The sequence below is a fragment of the Apteryx mantelli genome, chromosome 22 (assembly GCF_036417845.1).
Source record: "Apteryx mantelli isolate bAptMan1 chromosome 22, bAptMan1.hap1, whole genome shotgun sequence".
Classification (NCBI taxonomy): domain Eukaryota; kingdom Metazoa; phylum Chordata; class Aves; order Apterygiformes; family Apterygidae; genus Apteryx; species Apteryx mantelli.
Window position 1 is genome coordinate 6,420,994 of NC_089999.1, and position 19,312 is coordinate 6,440,305.

At 43.0% G+C, this 19,312-nt stretch overlaps 2 protein-coding genes across 5 annotated transcripts in view; one reads left to right on the forward strand and one right to left on the reverse strand.

Annotated features, from left to right (window-relative positions):
- Window positions 1-129: 129 nt before the first annotated feature.
- NUP88 (nucleoporin 88) lies at window positions 130-12,596 on the forward strand. Its single transcript, XM_067309585.1, has 17 exons — window positions 130-378; window positions 1,348-1,517; window positions 1,997-2,122; window positions 2,337-2,423; window positions 3,038-3,214; window positions 4,295-4,478; window positions 4,931-5,081; window positions 6,137-6,235; window positions 6,400-6,490; window positions 7,493-7,594; window positions 8,707-8,865; window positions 9,320-9,445; window positions 9,837-9,902; window positions 10,138-10,218; window positions 10,567-10,693; window positions 11,214-11,332; window positions 12,380-12,596. The coding sequence occupies exons 1-17, from the start codon at window positions 130-132 to the stop codon at window positions 12,441-12,443; spliced, it is 2,178 nt and encodes a 725-aa protein (XP_067165686.1). The 3' UTR covers window positions 12,444-12,596.
- A 3,774-nt stretch (window positions 12,597-16,370) lies between these two features.
- The window catches only part of RABEP1 (rabaptin, RAB GTPase binding effector protein 1), a 48,760-nt gene continuing 45,818 nt past the window's right edge, over window positions 16,371-19,312 (reverse strand). For 3 of the 4 annotated variants that reach the window (XM_067309433.1, XM_067309431.1, XM_067309430.1), the window contains 2 exons: window positions 19,143-19,259; window positions 16,371-17,012 (listed from right to left, as the gene is read on the reverse strand). In XM_067309433.1, the coding sequence (XP_067165534.1) occupies window positions 16,911-17,012; window positions 19,143-19,259 (219 nt within the window). In that variant the 3' untranslated portion in view covers window positions 16,371-16,910. The remainder of the gene's footprint in view (window positions 17,013-19,142; window positions 19,260-19,312) is intronic. The other variant, XM_067309432.1, reaches the window with a different exon arrangement.

Genomic DNA, 19,312 nt, shown 5'->3' on the forward strand with positions numbered 1-19,312 from the left:
CCGCCCCCCGCCCCGGGGCACGCTGGGAGGTGTAGTCCCGGCGCCGGCCGACGGGCGCCGCTGATTGGCTGCGCGGCGGCGAGGCCGGCGGCTGCGCGCGGCGGGGGCGGCGCGGCGCGGCGCGGCGCGATGGCGACCGAGTGGGGCCCGGCGGAGCAGTGGCGCGCGGTGCTGCCGCAGCACGCGGTGCTCTGCCGCCTCCGCGAGCGCAGCGCCGCCGCCGCCGCCGCCGCCGCCCCGCGGCCGCCGCTCATCCGCAACCTGCTCTTCGGCCTCGACGGCGACCTCTTCCTCTGGGACGGCGAGAGCAGCGCCCTCCACACCATCGGCCTCCGCCGCCTCGGCGGCCCCGAGCCCGCGGGGCTGGGCCGCTACCAGGTGGGGGCGGGCGGGGAGGAGAGCCGTTAGCGGGGGGGGAGGGGGGACCGTTATGGGGTGGGGTCGTGACCGGGAGGGGCCGTTACCGGGTGGGGACGAGATCGGGGGGGGGGGGGAATGTGGGGTCGCTGCGGGGCTAGAACCGGGGCCGGGGCGGGAGGGGATCGTTACCGGCAGGGGCTGGACCGGCACCGGGGCGGGGAGAGATGGAGATCGTTACCGGGAGAGACCGGGGGAGGGGATAGGGATGGAGATCGTTAATGGGACACGGGGATCATTACCGGAACGGTAACAGGGGCCGGACCGGGACCGCACGCGGGGAGAGGAGGGGAGGTGGAGATCGTTACCGGAGAGGCCGGGGATGGGGACGGGGATCGTTACCGAGGGAGAGGATGGGGAGGGAGATCGTTACCGGGACATGGGGGGTCGTTACCGGCAGGGGCTGGACCGGGACCGGAGCGGGGGGTTGGGGGACAGAGGACACAGGTGGAGATCGTTACCGGAGAGGCCGGGGATGGGGAGGGGGATCGTTACCGGCGGGGGCCGGGCGGGGGGGAGCCGGGGCCGGGCTCAGCGGCGAGGGGCTGCAGAGGGTCCTGCTGCCTCCTGGGTGTCTCCCCTGCCCCCGCTTCGCGCCCCTACTCCCGGGTGCCCCGTGTCACCGAGCCGCCACAGCTCCCTGGTGCAGGGCTTGCGATAAAGCCACCAGCGAGGAGCATGCCCGTGCCGGTGCGGCGGCTTCGCCGTGGCCGCGCAGCTGCCGGACGCTTTTCGACGTGGGGCCTTCGCTCAGCGAAACCGATAGATTTGGCAGATGGTGGTGTGGCTTGAAACAAGCGTTATTTATTGCTCAGCACCGCATAGCCCGTGTGTACATCACTGTGCCAGCTGGATATGCTACTAAATACCGAATGCGGTACTTCCATGAGCACGATGGTTTGCGTTTAACTGTAACACTTTTATTTTCAGACTCTTCTCTGCATAAATCCCCCCCTCTTTGAGGTCTATCAAACACTGTTAAGCCCCACGCAGCATCATGTGGCTCTCATTGGTACTAAAGGGCTCATGGTACTGGAACTGCCTAAACGCTGGGGGAAGAACTCTGAATTTGAAGGTGGGAAATCAACAGTGAACTGTAGGTGGGTAAGAGCTGAGGTGGTTAATGATATCCTGTCCTGCCGGTTGTTCTGTGACAGCCTCTGTGCTATTCTGGCTGGATATGAAAGGCATTGGTTGTATCAGGGTTGTAGAGACAATCACAGACGCGGTTATTTTGGCTCAGGGGCTTGCCTTTTGGTAAATGACTATCTAAGCTTGTTGCAATTGGTGAGGAACAAGGTGTTTTTCTGTATTTTTTTCACTAAGCATTTTAGCACCGACAGGTAAAAGCACATTTTGGGGTGGAAAGGACAAAAGGCTGCAAGTTAAAGCTGTCCCTTCAACCTTAAGAATTATACAGCCAATGCCTTTGAAGCATTTTAACTGGGTTTCCCCTTCTTCTTGCCCCTACTTCCCTCTGGAAGTAGTAACCCGTTCTGTTTTTGTTTTGGGGATGGGGGAGTGGTTTTTGTTGTTGTTATTTTTTGGTAACATTGCATGCTTCTGCTCTGTATTACAGTACTATTCCTATTGCGGAAAGGTTCTTCACAAGTTCGACATCTCTGACTTTAAAACATGCTGCCTGGTATCCCTGTGAGACATTAGAGCCCCATGTTGTGCTGTTGACTTCAGATAACACTATAAGGTAAAACCTGTTTATAGTGGATCATCAATATTTTTTTGTAGTAGACAGTCTGATTTTTCACTAGATATTTGCTCATTACCATTCTTACCAGGTTTACAAAAAAAAATTTGCGTGGAAGAAATTTTAGGCTGGTAACTACTGATGTTTCTGCATCAGCAGGGACACGTGCAACACTGACAACTGAATGAACATTGTTCCTGTTTCTTTCCTCTAGGATTTACAGTCTGAAGGTGCCTCAGACACCCATCAAAGTGATTGCTCTTTCAGATGCTGAAGAGGAGACTTTAATAATAAATAAAGGGTTTGTGTGGCTTCTTGTATTTTGAAATGCTTTTGACAGAATACTATCAAATGTGTTTTTGATGAATGAGTAGTAAATCCACTAGAAAATCTTCTCATGACTTACTGTTTTTTTTTCTCCTTCCTAGCACACTAGCTGCAACTTTTTTTGCCCCACCTTTCTAAAAAAAAAAAAAAAGGGAGGAACAAACTGTACAGTCCAGTGTTTGCTGGCATTTGAAAAATACACATCATCCTTAAGATGTGGATAAAAAGGGCTTTTTGAGAGAGGAATGCAGAAAATAATCATCCTTTTCTTTTCTCCTTGGCCTAATCGAAAAGGAGAAATATAAGGGACTCTGCTGGTCAAGCCATAGGCTGATATATTACACGGGAAATACCAGTATGTCCCCTTGTATCCTGTGAAGCTGGACTGGCTGGTGAGTGTATTTCAGAAATGGGGCACAGGAAGAACGATGTTACCTGCAGGCTTTTGCTACTGAAAATAGGACATCAAAGAACTGACTGACAGCTCTTTAGCAGTAATTTGTCTGACAGCACATGCTGATGGACCTGGGTAAATACTTGTGTTCTCACAGTCATTGCTGACCTCAGGTTTTGTCCTGACATGTCCAGGAGAGCCTACACAGCATCGCTCGGAGAAACTGCAGTGGCGTTTGACTTTGGCCCGCTGGTGCCGGTGCCAAAGAACATAGTTGGACAGCGAGGGAGTGAAGAAGTGTTGGCCTATCCTCTGTACATCTTGTATGAAAATGGGGAGACATTCCTCACGTATATCAGCCTGATACAGAGGTAGGCCTCACACTCATCCTCGCGTTGCATGTGGCGGTCGTATGTTTGTACAGTGCTTGGATTTCAGAGCCATCTCGTAGCCTGGCTCGAATTCTGGAATGGATGCTGGGCTGACTTTTATTGTATTGCAAACTGTTTTATCTTCTCTTGTGGCAGTGCTAATAGACTTAAATCCAGGAATAGCATGGCTTCCTTTTTTGATCCAGAGGTGAAGGGTGCAGTTTCTAGTGCTGACAACCAGCAGTCAATTAGCTATTGTCAGAAATCTGTAATGGAAATAAAAGATTGTTAAAAGGTTGGTAGCTCTGACACACTGTTACATGTGTTTTGGTGCCTTCGGTTCACAGCAGTTCATTTTTAGCTTCAAAGGAAGCTGAATGAGTGCCAGTGTCATTTTAGGAACAGAAATATTTTAAGAGCATAGAAGGTTCTCATGTGTATCCCTTAATGAAAGGTCAAGAATTTGAATCAAGAATATGAGCACAATACAAGAATATATTTCATACCTCAGAAAATTGAAAAGATAGTGAAAAACTTACAAGTTAGATGTAGTGTAACAGAATTAAAATGTGGATGGTATTTAAGTTAGAAACAGCACTGTTTGCCTCTGCTTGGGAACTGGTGTAGAATTGAGGAGATCCTGCTCATAAGCAATGAAATGAGCTTAATCCTGCAAAAAGTTCTGCCTAGAGAAATGCTAGGCCAAAGAACACTGCTTGTAAGTGCTTTCTTAAGCAAGAAAATAACTGATTGATAAAGATAGTTATTTTGAGGTTTCTGTAAGTACTTTATGTATTCTTGTATGAAAATATTTCCTCTCAAATTTGTTGCAATGTAGCTTGGTTGCTTTTGAAGGATAAAATGTTATTACTGAGTTCCATTTTTTTCTCTGAGATCTCCATGAAGCAGATAGTTTAGGCTCTTAAGCTACAGAAGGCTGGATTGCTACTGCCTAACGGAAATTAAACCGAACTCTAACCTGTTTTTTGTTTTTTTTAATGATCCTTATTTTGTAGTTATTATCCAGCAAACTCTTGTAGGCAACTCTGGAGAACTCTGAATTCATCTTCTTTGTTTCAGCGCTGGAAATCTCGGCAAGCTGCTAGGCCCTTTGCCCATGCATCCTGCTGCAGAAGATAATTACGGCTATGATGCTTGTGCTGTCCTTTGCCTACCTTGTATTCCAAACATCTTGGTGATTGCCACTGAATCGGGAATGCTTTATCACTGCGTGGTACTGGATGGAGAAGAGGATGACGAACAGGTATCTTGTCTTGTTCTTTCTATACATATCTTTGTTTCTTCAGTCAAAGTTCCTGGTTGCAAGATAGCAGGATGCCTGGTAGTGAAAGCCAAGTGTCAAAGCTGCATTCTTTTATAAGGAAGTAGTGAGCCTTCCTCCTATTCCGGCCATGCCCTGTGATCACTGGGGCTTTTCTTTTAAATGCCAATTCTGTATACCTGCAGGGATATCAGTTTTTGATCAAACTTATTAAGAGCTATTTTAGAGACAGTTGTCTAAGACAAAAACTTATTATGGTTCATAGAGAAATGTAACTTCTTTTAAAGTAAAAGAATAAAGGGACTTTAAGTACTTTAACAATATATACTTGGGCAATCCTTGCCTATGTTATGTAACTCTTTTCCTTGATGTTATTTTTGCTGGCATTTCTATTTAAAGGATGTCTCACTAAAGAATTCAAATGCCCTTTACAGTCAGAAAAATCTTGGGACCCAAGATCTGATCTTATTCCTTCACTGTACGTGTTTGAATGTGTTGAGCTGGAACTTGCACTGAAACTGGCATCAGGAGATGAGGAAGAGCCTTTGGAGTCTGACTTCTCTTGCCCAATCAAACTGCATCGAGGTAGGTTGTGATTCAGGCACGTGCTTGTTGGCTTTTACATGCTTTATTATTTCATGAATTTAGGATCAGATTATCACTGGCCTCAGGCAGTGGTATTAGAATAAGCATTTGGCTGATGTCTTCATTAAAGCTGGGGGAAATCTGCTGAGTAAAAGGGGAATTGTCATAAGACAATCTAGAGAGTGCTGAAACTTGCTCCCAAAGTAGGTGTGAGCGTGCAGTGCCTGTTATCTCCACTCCATCTGTTGTTCCCCCGTCTTTTTTTTTTTTTTTTTTAACCAATTGCTCCATTAAAAGGAATAGCAGAGTAGTGTTTTATCCTCCTTCAAAACAGAAATTGGCTTAAATCTCCTGATGTAAAATGTAACTACAAGGTGGTGTTCATACTTCCACAGATGTATGAAGAGACGGTTGGAAGACTTGTTTCATAAATGGGGTCTGGAGGAGTGGGGCAAGGGTTGCAGGTCATTAAAAGAAAGAGCAAGCCTGGGACATGCTGTAATGTTTACTCAAGGGCAGATTATATAGGATCACATAATACCAAACTCTTTCAGCTGCAGATTATAAAGTAGAAGTTGTTGCATGTGTGATGATCTACATATGTAAGCAAGTAAGTGATATATCTGTGGGATGGTGATCCTGTAGGAAGAGTTAGTATTTTTTTATTAGAGTAACTGATGTAATTGTGAGGCAGGACAAATGGTTTGGGTCTTTCTGAACAAGAAGCTTGTCTGAATGCTGGTCTGCTGGCTTTAACTGATCTTCCCTTTAAAATCCAGCGGATTGTTACAGACAGCATTGTGTGATACAAGTAGTTCTAAACAATTCATGAAAGAGTTTAGGCACTTTAAGTTAATTTATCTATGCGTAGAACTGTAATAATGTGTATAATTCATCTAGCTGGGTTTTTGGACAGGGATTAGTTAATACTTGGAACAAGATGCTAATGCTGACTGGACGGTGGGCAGATACACACGTTCAGCAATTTGGGTTTGCGGGATGAGATTTTCTCAATTTGGTGTCTTTTCTTAATACATTCACTGTTTAAATTTCAGATCCTAAATGCCCCTCTAGATACCACTGCACACACGAAGCTGGTGTCCACAGTGTTGGGTTGACGTGGATCAATAAACTTCACAAATTCCTTGGGTCAGGTGAGTGGCAAGACTTCATTGCATGTGGAGGGAAGTGGTTACCATCTAGACTTCTGCATTTTTCTATTAACAAATTGGTGAATATGTGGTTAATTCCTAGAATATGTATATTTTACCTTGCAAAGGGAATCTAATGCATTCTGACAAATCTGTCGTCTTTGTAGATGAAGAAGACAAAGACAGTTTACAAGAGTTGGGAGCAGAACAGAAGTGCTTTGTTGAACATATTCTTTGTACAAAACCGTTGCCGTGCAGGTAAAAAACAAACCCTTTCTATTAATTCCACATCAGTGAGTTCCTATGCAAAATATTTGATATGCCCCCTTCTGCTGCATTCTCTCTATTGAAAATAATAACTAAGTAAGCTTAACAGAATTCAAATAATCAATATGTGCATCAGGATTTGTAATGCACAGTCAGGGTCATTAGGTAAATTCCTAAGTTACTGTCTGAAAACATGTTGAAATAGCAGAAATTGTTTTCAACGCCCCAGTGCAACTCTGGGACCTGATTTGGCTTTCTTAAGAGTCTTAACGTTGACATGTTCCTTTTGTTTGTATGATGTTAAAGATGAAACAGTGCCCTAAAAGAACATCTGATTTTGAACTCCTGAGGTACCCCAGTCTGGTTCAAGATCAATTATCTGCTGCACTCTGTAATGTTTATCCATCTATCTATCATCTGCTGTATTTTTTGGCTTTAATAAGGCCTAATCATTACTATATAATGCTACATATTAAATATAATGTATGTTTATTAATAGATGCTAACCCTCTAAAGGGCTCCCTAAGTCAGTGCAGATGGCAGATTCTGATGGTGTTAGTAGTTACCTGAGGACAGGGCATTTGAGCCAAAATTTGAGGATCACTAACTGTATGCAGATTATCAGTGTATAGGCAGAAGTGGTCTTGCCTGAGAAAGTATATGTGCTCTGCAATAGAAGAGTGGAGTAAGGTTTTTCTCTAGGCATAGATCAAGGCAAATTCCCTTCTGTTTCCCAGTTAAGTGGTGTGGGTGCTCCCTCTCCCTGGATAGATGGATGGATGAGGTTTCCTTGTGTTTTCCTTCCCCTTCCAGTCAGACCGTATGAGATAAGAATAATTATTTTGCAATGATTTTGCAATTACCTTAATGAAACATGTCTGTTTTAAGGTGACTGCTGTAGATAAGCACATTTCCAAAATGGTGAATGTGCACAATAACTGCAGCCACAAAGAACCTGTTTGAGTCAGTAATTCATGTGTTTTCTTCCCTCAGGCAGCCTGCTCCTATTAGAGGATTTTGGATCGTCTCTGACATCTTGGGGCCTACAATGATCTGCATCACAAACACCTATGAGTGTATTACAAGGCCGCTCTTGTACGTGGGTCTTAATTGGATTGAAATCCATGGTTTTAACTGAGCTGTGCAGAGGTGACTGTCTTACAAAATGGATCTCAGGATTTTTTTTATTTTTTTTTGTCCTTTTCCTCTTAGACTTCTGTACCTCTCATAATGCACAGATGTTTTTCTACTGAACACTCCCTGGCTGAGCTCTGAAGTGGTCTTATACTAGTTATTTAATATTGATAAGGTGGTTGGGGGTAGGGTGGGGAGGAATGTAATTAATTTGTATCACTCTTAATGCATATTAGCATAGGAGTTGCATCAAAAGATTCTTGACATTCTTGACATTATTATTGGGTGGTTGTTTTTTTCTTTTAATTTTTATAATCAATCTATCTGGAAATCTGGAACTCCTTTACAGACAGAGTAGTGCAGGATTATGTTTGCATGAAGGAAAAAAAAAAATGGGGGTCTTCAGTTGCTTTAAAGTCATGGCATTTTATTGTGCATTTCTAAAGCAACCTTTCTTTCCTTTATGTTTGGGGTTGTGGGGGAAGGACATAGATGAGTTCAGTGAATTTGCTTTTGCACAGGTAAGTGAACAAACACTACATCTTTGGAGCTATTTTCATGTGTTTGTTACTAAGAACACTGCAGGTACCTTCAGCAGCGCTAACTAAGGCTTACATTAATGTACAGTCAGGTTCTCTTGCAAATTTTTTTTTTTTTTTTTTTTTTCAAAAAAAACCCTCTTTCTGCAGTATGCTCAAATAGCTTTTCTTACAGCTACTTAAAACCCCACTTATCTCAAATTATATAGGCAGGAAAGGGACCTGGCAGGCTGCTTGGAAAAGCTGATCATGCTGCCATGTGAGATCCTGCTTGCCTTGTTACCGAACTTACTTCCCTGTGAATAAACAGATACTTGCAATTCCTGCCCTTTTCCATTCTGTCCAAGCAGAGGAAGGTGGGTCTGCAAGCTGTACCAAGCTTGTTGAGAGCTGGCTTTAGTGCATCATTGAAATAATTGTTGGAACACTTCCGACTTACTGCTATAATACATGGATGAGTTCCTTAGCTACAGCACAGTTTAAACATTAGTTTAAACACTATGAAAGTTTTCTACCGTTGATGTGCTTTGGCAGAAGTACAGTCCATCCTGCATCCCCACCTCTGCTGTGTACTAGAGAGGACAACGATGTTGCAGTTTCCCCTCTCCGGATCCTGGCCGAATCACAGCATTCATTTGAGAAGCATATCCGAAGCATCCTCCAGCGCAGTTCTGCCAATCCCTTGGTTCTGAAGTAAGTAAAAACCTTTTCCTAGGGAAGCTGAAGAGGGGGAGATGCCTAGGAGTACTGTGTGTTCATCGGTTTCGGATCAAACAGCATATTAGCTTGGGCATAGCTAGTACCAGGGGGCAAAGCTCCTGCAGCCAACTCGTGCCTCTCTGTCTGTACAGGCGGGCCATAACATCATGTAGCAATTTTGACGGGAAGGGACCTCAGGAAGTATCTTTGTTCAGCCTCCTGCTCCAAGCAGGGCTAACCTCAGTGCTGGATTCAGTTGTTCAGGGCCTCATCCCATTGGGTTTTGAGCATCTTAAAATATCTTGGGATTTCCTCAGTAGGAAGACTGCTTTATAGCTCCTCGTTTCCACCTCTGAGCTGAAGTCCTTATCATACATAGTGTACATGGCTTATCCTTTCAAAGGAACATGCACAAGTAGGATTGCAAAAAACTGTCTCATATATGAAGGTCTGCGGATAAAGATGCTGCTCCTCCCCCTGAAGAATGCCTCCAGCTTCTCAGCAGAGCCACACAAGTGTTCCGAGAGGAATATATACTGAAACAAGATCTGGCAAAAGAGGAAATTCAGCAAAGGTAAGACAAAAAATCATAAGTACTGTGCACTGTCTCTGTGGAACAATGTCACTAAGTACTCAGCATTAAACCTCCTCTGCTGGAATAACTGTTACAAATAAGCAAAATCTATTCTGTGACTCCTACTCCTGTAAGACTAATGGAGTACTAAAGTTGAAAACAGAATTACAAGAGAAAGCAGGGGGCGGGGAGGGGGGACTAGTGTGATATCTTGTTGTAGCTGATGGGGGAAAGAAAAAAGTGAAAACAAGCACCTAAAATACTTCTCTTCTGATGTGGGTGAATGGAGTCATGAGCATTAATCACTTTCTGTGATCCTTTCTGTGTAGTCTAAATCCTGATTCAATTGGATTGTTATGTATGGTTTTGTTTTATTCATATATTTTTTAAGAGTGAAGCTGCTATGGGGACAGAAAAAGAAGCAACTGGAAGATCTCAATTACTGTCGAGAGGAAAGGTGTGTATAATCTCTGGCTGTTTTATGAAGTCAAATACCAGAAACCATGCAACTTTGTGCAGAAATAGAGTCTTGTCTGAAAGAGCTGTCCATGAAGTGAATGTCTTACCAGCTAGAATTAAGCATGTAGGTTCATTCCCTGCTCCAGCCTTTTCAGGCTCCTTATCCTGTTTCCATGTACAGCCTGCCTTGCATGTAAATCTTTAGTGAATAAACATTTTTTACTTGCATAAAGGAAAAGTTTGCGGGAAATGGCCGAGCGCTTGGCTGACAAGTACGAAGAAGCCAAAGAGAAGCAAGAAGATATTATGAACCGGTGAGTGCAAACTGCCCTGTTTCATCACAGATCACTTGCTGTAATATTAAAATTTGCAGATGTGGTAGAAGAACAGAGTAAGCAGAAGGTGCCACACTGGCTTGTTAGAAGGCTAACCTCTGAACTTCTCTTTGGTAGAGCTTCGTAGTTATTTTTCAGTACTACTGCAGGTCCAGACTGAGTCAGCTTGCTACTCAGAAATGCTAGGTGAGGCTAGCTGAAAGAGAAAAGTCCGAAGGCGAGGAAAGAGTGTCAGATGCTTCACGAGCATGTGCAAGACTGTAGATGTCTTGGCATAACTGGTCCACTAGTGTTAATTCAGCAACATTTCTTGTTTTGTACCTGAAGGATGAAGAAAGTGCTTCGCAGCTTCCACTCTCAGCTTCCAGTTTTATCAGACAGTGAAAAAGATATGAAGAAAGAATTGCAGACAATACATGACCAGCTGCAGCACTTGGGCAATGCTATCAGGCAGGTGAGGTAACAAAAGACCTGGGTGGTAGATTATTGACACCACTTCGCTCGCATTTAATGATCACACTGAGTTAGCAGAATATGGTCCTTCCAGATAAAGCAATTTTGTGCTTTTGCTAAATTAACAGCATGTTAAAGTAACTGCTGAACCTTTTTAGTATTATAAGATATAAGCTACTGCAACCCAGTGTAAACCCTAACAAAGTAAGTCACTTAGTCCCAGCACTGGCTTTCTCATCTCTTTGTGGGAGGCAGAATGAAAAAGGAAGCAGATTTTAAGTGCATTTTCTACTTTAATTTTTTAATCCTAGGAGAGAGGGATGCAAGCTCTAAATCAATTTGTAAAGTCTTGTTGGTTTGCCCCTCAACAGTATCCTGGTACTTTAAGCAATGGGATAGTAATCACTTGCTACCTATCCATATTTATTGCAATAGGACACGCCAGTTCGTAGCTATAAAATGCTTTCACTCAGGCAAGCAGCAACACTGACCAGGGTCTCCATTTTGTGCATGACTTCTAGGTTAAAATGAAAAAGGATTACCAGCAGAAAAAGATGGAAAAGGGGACCAGTCCACGAAAACCCAGCATCACCCTCAGTGCCTACCAGAGCAAATGCATCCAAACCGTTCTGAAAGAAGAGTAAGTCAAAGCTTGGATCTTCCTATAGACTTCAGGTGCTGACACTGATGTAAGCCAATTCCAAGCAGGCTATAGGTGTCCATTAGTATTTTTCTAAGAGGCTTTTTTTCCCCCCAAAAAAGGATGCAGGTAAATAGCTACACAGACTTCAGAAATCTGCAACATCTGAAATACAAAACTGAAACAAGTACCCTCAGTTCTTAGGGAAAGGATGCATGTCCAGTTAATACAGCTAACCTTTCTGCCCGATGAATTTTTTGCAGCTTGGAAACAGTCACAAAACTGAGTCAATGCTATTCATAATTGGTATAGTCAGTCTGTCAGTACAGGCGTAGGTGGTTTCAAGTCAAACATTAACGAATATCAAATGCTGAAGAATATCAATCTTATACTATTCTCAGAATGGACAACTCGCAGACATCAATAGTAGGAAGGAATAGAGATGAAGTGCTACAACCACACACCAAATTCATTAAAGTGCTTGTTTTTCCTAAGTTAGGGCAAGAGATTTTTATCAAGCTGTACTTTTGCTGAAACACTGCTGTGGGATTTAAATATCACCAGTTTTCAGGAGTGAATCTCATTGATGCTGACATAGAATTTAAGGGAGACCTCAGACAACTACTTCGGTTCAGTTTTATGCCACTTAATCCACCTAGGACAGTATGTACCCTTTCTTTGTTTTATTTAGCTACAGCTGTGCAATCCTATTCAAATTTCTACAGTGTAATTTAACCCTTATGCTGCATGAGGGGGCTGACTGATGTGCCAGCTGGAGCTTGTAGGGCTTGTCTTGATGCATAAAATTAGCCAGCTTGTGACAGCAGCAGTGGCCACCTTAATGCTGCTATTAAAGTAAATCTGCTTCAAGTCTGCTTTTTCTCTGAGAATCCTTCAGCAGCCTGTATCCAGCCCATCATTAAGGAAATGGCTTGCAACAACATTCCCATTCTCTGCTTCTAAGATACAGAAGTATTTTCCTTCCTGATTGATTGGTCTCAAACAAAAATGACTTTCAGCCTTTGACTTGAATACATTTTCTTGCAGGGGAGAACACATAAGGGAAATGGTAAAACAGATCAATGACATCAGAAGCCATGTGAACTTCTAACACGTCCGTGACTGCATAAGCTTTAATTTTCCTTGGTATTCCTCTTGCATATTTAACATTTGTAAGTTGAATAATAGGCATTTTACTTATTCATATTATTTTGTAAAGATGGACTATGACATAAAATACTTTTGATAAAGACTCCTTACATGCTGTGGTTTTTTTGTTTGTTTTTTTTTTTTCCTGGAAGGAGATTGTGCAGTAGGTATTTTAAAACACAAGTATGTTATAAGTCAATACTTACAGCTGGCCCGTTAGTGTGGAAGGGTATTACTTCCTCCAGAAAGCTCCCTAGGGTTCTTTTGGGAGGCGTTACCTACCACTGGTCCATGGCATGGTTACTGCTGGGGAGGCCTGTGGCAGAAGGCAGAGTACAAAAAACCAGAGAAGCACACACACTTCAGCAGCTTTTTTTTTTTTTAATTTGGAACACTTTCTTCATTAAGGACACACCTTCAATACAGTTAACAAATGGTTACACTTGAATTCTGTAGACAGCAGAATTCTACATCCACAATTGCACAGGACACCAATGGCTTGGTTCACTGGAATGCAGTATTAACTTCCAAACACTCAGTTTGCCTTTATCAAAAGATGGCTCTGGAATATCTCTTGAAATTAAAAGGCCAATTATTTCCCTGCTGTAGACAAACTTTAGTGGGCAATAAATAATTATTGTTGCTTCCCCCCCCCCCTTAAAAAAAAAAAAGGTGATATGGTCAAGCTCAGTTTTGAAAAGTAGTACTGCACTGCTACAAAAGTGGCACAGTAAGAGGTGCCAAAATAAAGCTGTAAGGAAAGGAAGGCTGTTATTACCGGTTAGGTAACAAGGTTACCAGACATGCTGCAAGAACACCTTTGTACAGATTAAGACTATACAAGTATAGGAATGCATACAGAACTTGATCTTGTCCCTTTTACAGTCTACATGAACAGAATCCAGTTTTCTAATCCACTTGCCCTGTGTATTGTAGCCGACATGACAGGTTAGACGTAGTGCTTGTTAAGACTCTCTAAGAAGTGAGGAGAACCGACCACCCTACTCAAATCAAGCCCCAGAATGACACAAGCTGGAGAGATATCATTGCTTTTCCCGGATATTTTGTGAGCAATACCACCATAATCCATCCAGTGAAGATCTACTTCAAGAGCTTTCACTTCACTTAATTTACACTGTTTTGAATTTGCTCTACAAATTTGGCACACACTTCTTTAAAGGCCACTTCAAATGTCTTATGTCTGAGTTCAGCAGAAGCTTGAGCTACTGCTTTTGAAGCTGTGCTCTCCTTCCCCAGGAGGGAGAGCCCCTCAGGGTAAGCAGGACAGCTGCTTGTAGTGAGCACATCTCCCACCACTTCTGTGAACAGTCAGGTTTCTAGTTATTAATTAAGCACAAACAAAAACAAACCCTCAACCCTAACGTGCATGAGTTGTTGAAAAAGGTCACTCTTACAGTTCCATGCTAAAACTGCCATAGCTAGTACTTAAAGAGAACTAAAGACGTTAGGGTGTATGATGGACTAAGGTGGTAAAAAGGAAAACAACCATACCATAATTGTATACCCTTCCTCTCCAGATCAAAAAAGAAGTTACTCCACTGCCCCATGCAGTGCCTGGTTTAAAAGCAAGGAAAACAGCAGCCAGCACAGCCCCTTCCAGCTAGGTTCAGATCTCGAGTCCCTTCATGCCCTACCACATACGCCTCCAGTCTCCTCAGACTAGACCAACAGGCCATCTCCTTCCACTGAGAAAATACACAAGCATGCACGCACGCACGCACACACACACACACACACACACGCAAAACACCAACCTGCAATTGCTGTAGCTGCTATGGCGTTTATGATGATCCCAACCTGATCGCCCACTCGCCCGTTTTCCCTACGGACTACAGAACGAGACCTTGCAGCCACCATTTGCAGTCTGACGGTACCACACCAATATAAAGCCACGTACACAGTTTGTAGAGATACACTACGGAAACACCACACCAACCCCATGCTGGTCAAAACAATCTGAAATGGTCAGCTAAGGCCATGGTTGTTCAAGTCTGCGTGTGGCAAGCTTGGGCTGCTGAGAAAGGGCACTGACACCTAGACCCAAAAAGGATGCAGAAATGCCCTACGGCTGCTTTCCTTGCTCCCTTGCCCTGGCAGGACAGCCTGTGCCCCTGCTAAAAGTTCTTTTTCCGCACAGGTCTTCAGGTGCATTTCCTCAAGTGTTCAGCTTGCTGAAGAGATTTATATGTTTGTTGTAGCTTCGCCGTAAAACAACAGGCTGCTTTAAGACACTGCTGCGCAAGTTAAGTATCAGTAACCAGCTAAGAGTTAGTTTTCAGGAAGGAAGGGAATATAGGCAAAAGCTTTTTCAGTCTACAGCTCCTAATAAAGGGCTAAATTTTTCCCATGCATATCCACAAAAATAGGACCCTATCCATTCACAAACTAAATGCAAAACATCTGGTATTTCATTTTCTGCATCAGGAGGCAGCTGCTGTCACCTCACAGTTTAGCAAATATTGAGAAAGATTTTAAAAAAAAATTCCCGTAACAGCTGATTGATAAAGAACCTAAGCCACATTTAACTGAATTTCACTTTGAAGTGACATTAAGTGCCATCTGAAAGATGACAACTCTGCCGTCTATTAGTCTGGTCATTAGTAACATGGGATTACAGGGCTTCCGGGTGTCAGAACTATGAAAGGAATTAATTCCTAGGGTGAATAAAATGCTTTAATTCTAGCATTAAATGACAAGCAATTGAGCTCGTATGCGCTTTTTTTTTTTTTTTTTTTTTGGCAGTTTAAGGCATTCCTCTTCAAGACCTACTGGTTCTAATTTTATGTTATTAGCAGGATTGACACTGCTAAAAATAGGATTTAAGCACCTAAAAAATAGTCATATGCATTACCGTTTGGAGCATTTTCTGTTGCTTCTGGTTTTCTTTGCCACCTTCAAATCTGTAGCCAAGTATGTAAAGAAAAATAAACAACGGAGGCAAGTCTAAGTTATTAATCCTGGACAGTATTGAGCAGCTGCCTCAGTTTCCTTTCTTCTGAGTCATAACGAGAGGCCAGTTTAAGAACTCGCTTTGCACCACCACTATTACCACCACCCGACAGAAACCACTGCCATCCAACTGTGTGCATCAAACTCCAGGAAACAGAAAAAAAGGAGGAGGAATGGTCATGTTAACACCGTATATTTATATAACAAGAAGCCCAAACCTAGCACCTGATCAATCACAAGCATTTCTTCCCTCTGCTGTTGTGTCACATAGTGTAACTTAAATGTATATTTATAGAAACAAGAGACAGTGTAGGAGTCACCTCTGAGCAATACCATGATACCATACTTTAAAGTAAGAGATGCACTGTACTTTTCAAACTAGAACCAGCAGATTAATGCAGCTCCAGTGCATTTTGTGCTCTATGATTGAGAATGCAATCACTGGTTTGTGTACTACTAAACTGACCCAAAGGAGGTGGGTCAAGCTGACTTTCCTTCATTCACAATCTTACCTTGACAGTTCTGGTCCGGTGCCATCCACCGCAGGAAAGCAGACCTGCATAAACCCCAGGCCAACGCGCAGACAACACGTAGGGTTTTTGCACAAAGATGGGATTACAGGTACTGCTCAGCTTTAGAGATGGGAAAGCACCGGTTGTAATTCCATGTTTTAAATTAAATTTGTGAAAAGAGATTAAAAAACAGTGCATTTCTTGTGCTTTTCTTTAAATATGAGAATTCAAAAGGAAGAAGTTCCAGGAGCTAAGTTCTCAGTACATTTTTATGTTTTCTTGGATTAGCATTTATCTGTTCAGGAGACACACAGCTCACTCATGTCCACCACATCTCAGCAGCACTCAGATTCTTCAACACAAAGTCAATGGTAAAAAAAGCACTGAAATAAGATCAATATCCAGTGTCCTGCTAATAAAGTCATATTTTAATATAAAATATTCATACAGCATACTCTACACCTCATTCTCTCTGCTAGCTGAATACTGTTACTGACTATTCAAACAGAAAAACTTCAACCACTTTGCTCTTCAATGTTTTGGAGGGACAATATGGTTTCCAGCAGCTACTTTGATCACAGTACTGGGGGGGAAAAGGAAGGAGGGAAAGACAAGGGGTAAATGTTCCAAAAATCTATATTAGGTTACGAAGTTGGCTGAAAGAGGGGAAAGTTTTTCAGAACGTAAGGACTGATCCCACTCAGTGGAACACGAAACACCACACTCATTAGTGTTTCCATTAGAAAGTTCTCCTTCCTATACTGCAAGTCACCCTTGTGCTCTCTTCCTGCCCAGTACGAAATCTTCTCCCCTCTAGAAACAAAACTTAGTCATTGCTCCCCTCTGTTGTCTTCTGCTCTTTCGGTTAGAGTTAAATAATAATTAATGTTGCTATAAAGATGAGTTAAAAACCCCAAATGCAGCCTTGGAGCTCGCTCATCAGGGTGTCATGTTTCAGGAAGCTGATTAATGTCCGTCAGTTTTGTGTCATTCAGGATTGCACGGATTCTCTCCAGGGAATCTGCCTGCCGGATCCGCTCCAGCTGCACCTACAGAAAACCAGAAGACACAATGAGCTAGTAAAATGTACCGATGCAATACCATAGACCTGTAACCTGACCTGAGCTGGCAGGCAAAGTTAGCCAACCCCTGGTACCTGTGCAAGGAGAAGCAGTATCAAATTATCATTAGCTGAGAAATGCAGGGCTTCAAGAGGTACAAATTTAAGACCAAGAATGGGGGGAAAGGAGGACAGAAGACAGTTGCGTGTTTAAAATAAAAAATAAATTTCTGGGTGCTGTCTTATTTAATGTTTCATTTGTTTTATTTAATGTTTCATGTTTCATTTAATAACCAGCCACTGTCAGCACACTGCCCAGGGCACGGGGAGGAGATGGGTAAACCATCGTGAACTTTCAGGGAATGGACGTAAGGCAAGTACAGACCTAACTGACACAGGCCTTCAGGTGTCTTGAGACCAAAGTTAAAATGCTTTTGGAGGAAGCTTTAAATGTCCCATCTTCAGGCGCACTCCTGTTACTTGCTTTTCTGATAAATGTCTATGTTCAAGACACTGAAAAAGTGCCCAGCAGAACCACGTGAACGTGAAGAGATCACAACCTGGGGGGGGATTTGAACTTTCACATTCTTTGCATTAGGATCCAGGCTTTCTGTTGACAATTTCAGACTGGTGGTTAATTGATTTTCATCTGCTGCACTACCCACACTCAGCCCTTCCTCTCCATCGCTGATATCTACCTTGGCCAGTCGACACCTCATGCACAAGTGATATGGGCCCAGACTCTCCACTGACAAGGTCAGGAAAGGAAATCACCCTTCCTGGCTATCAAGAAACCAAAATCCTCATTTGATATATGGTAATCTCTCCTCTCGTGCATTATGCAGCAGGTCTTGTACTACCCTCAGTGGAGACAGCACCTAAACCATGGCTTGTTAGAACAGCTAGTCTTTCAGCGTGTCTTAGCACAGGGCACCAAAACCACCAGCCCCTAAGAAACTAACCTGTAGTGACCGCCCAGCAGCAGGAAAGACAAAACGCGGGGGTACACCACCCTTACTTGTAGGTCTACTAACGTACTTGCAGATTTTGAAAGAGAGCACCTCACATCTTCAAAGCGGCGTGCATGTTTTTGCTCCAAGAGCTGCATGGTTAACCGTCCATGCAGTGCTTTAAGGACAGAGGATAAGGACAAACAAGAAGCAATTTCACTAGCCAGGACTATTCAATAGTCTCCTTTGTACTACCTACTTCTCCAGAAACAGCCAGAACAAAAGCGGACAGTTCTCTCTCGTCCATCCAGCTAAACTCTTGTCTAGTAAACAATCTCCAGTGTTCCTGGTTTTGTTTTCCAGATAAATCTGAAACACTTGACTATAAAAATTTGCATTTTTAATGCAAAATAGGGGGGATAGGGACAGAAAATTTTAAAAACAGAGACACTGAACATGAGCTGAATCTAACCTGGCTCCCTGAGGAGAGTCACCCCGCACTCTTTCCAAGATTGCCTCTCCCTTGGCTCTCTCGATAGTCAGCAGAAAGAGGGATTAACCTGACAAACTGAAATTAGCCTCAATGACTACCCCTGCCCAAATTCCTTCCTTCTGCCTCATGGTGTCTCAATGCCAACTACAGGTTCCTACTTTTTAGAAGAAATACAAGGAGAGCAACAGCAACAATGGCAAGGATAAGACTTTTAGATACTCTAAATAGAAAGCAGTAAATAGAAAATGAAGAAGCAGCTTCATATATTCAGAGCAAACAGGGCAAGTTCCTAACTTTGTACTCAAATATTTGCACCATGACGCATTGCTACGAGAAGTGACATACTGGAAGAACATCATGAGATGGACAGCGAAATGCTGGGGTCTCACGGCACCGTTACTTATGGCTCTCTACAATTCTGTTTAGTACAGTAAGTGTGTATTTTTGCTGATGAGAATGAGTTGGAATGAAGTAATCAGACAGAATAAAATGCCCAATAGGCTTTAATACTATTTTATACTAGGAATACCTGATCAGTTAATTATGCTAATAACTCTAAAGATTGTTCATAAATACTGACATAAAACAATTTACAACCCTATTTCTTGTTTACACAGCCCTGGAGGAAGTAAAGGAACAGAAGCAGCACCTTACAAACTGATTGCGCTTCCCTTACCTGAAGCGTCTGAGAAAGCTTTACAAAATCTCTCTGCACTTGCTCACTGACATCCAATTCAGTCTGCAACCGCTGAGCTTTATTCTTCTCTTCAAACACCAGCTGTTCAAGGTTTGCCTGAAGACAAACAGATTCTTTAGGCTATACTTATACTGAACACAAAAAAGAGA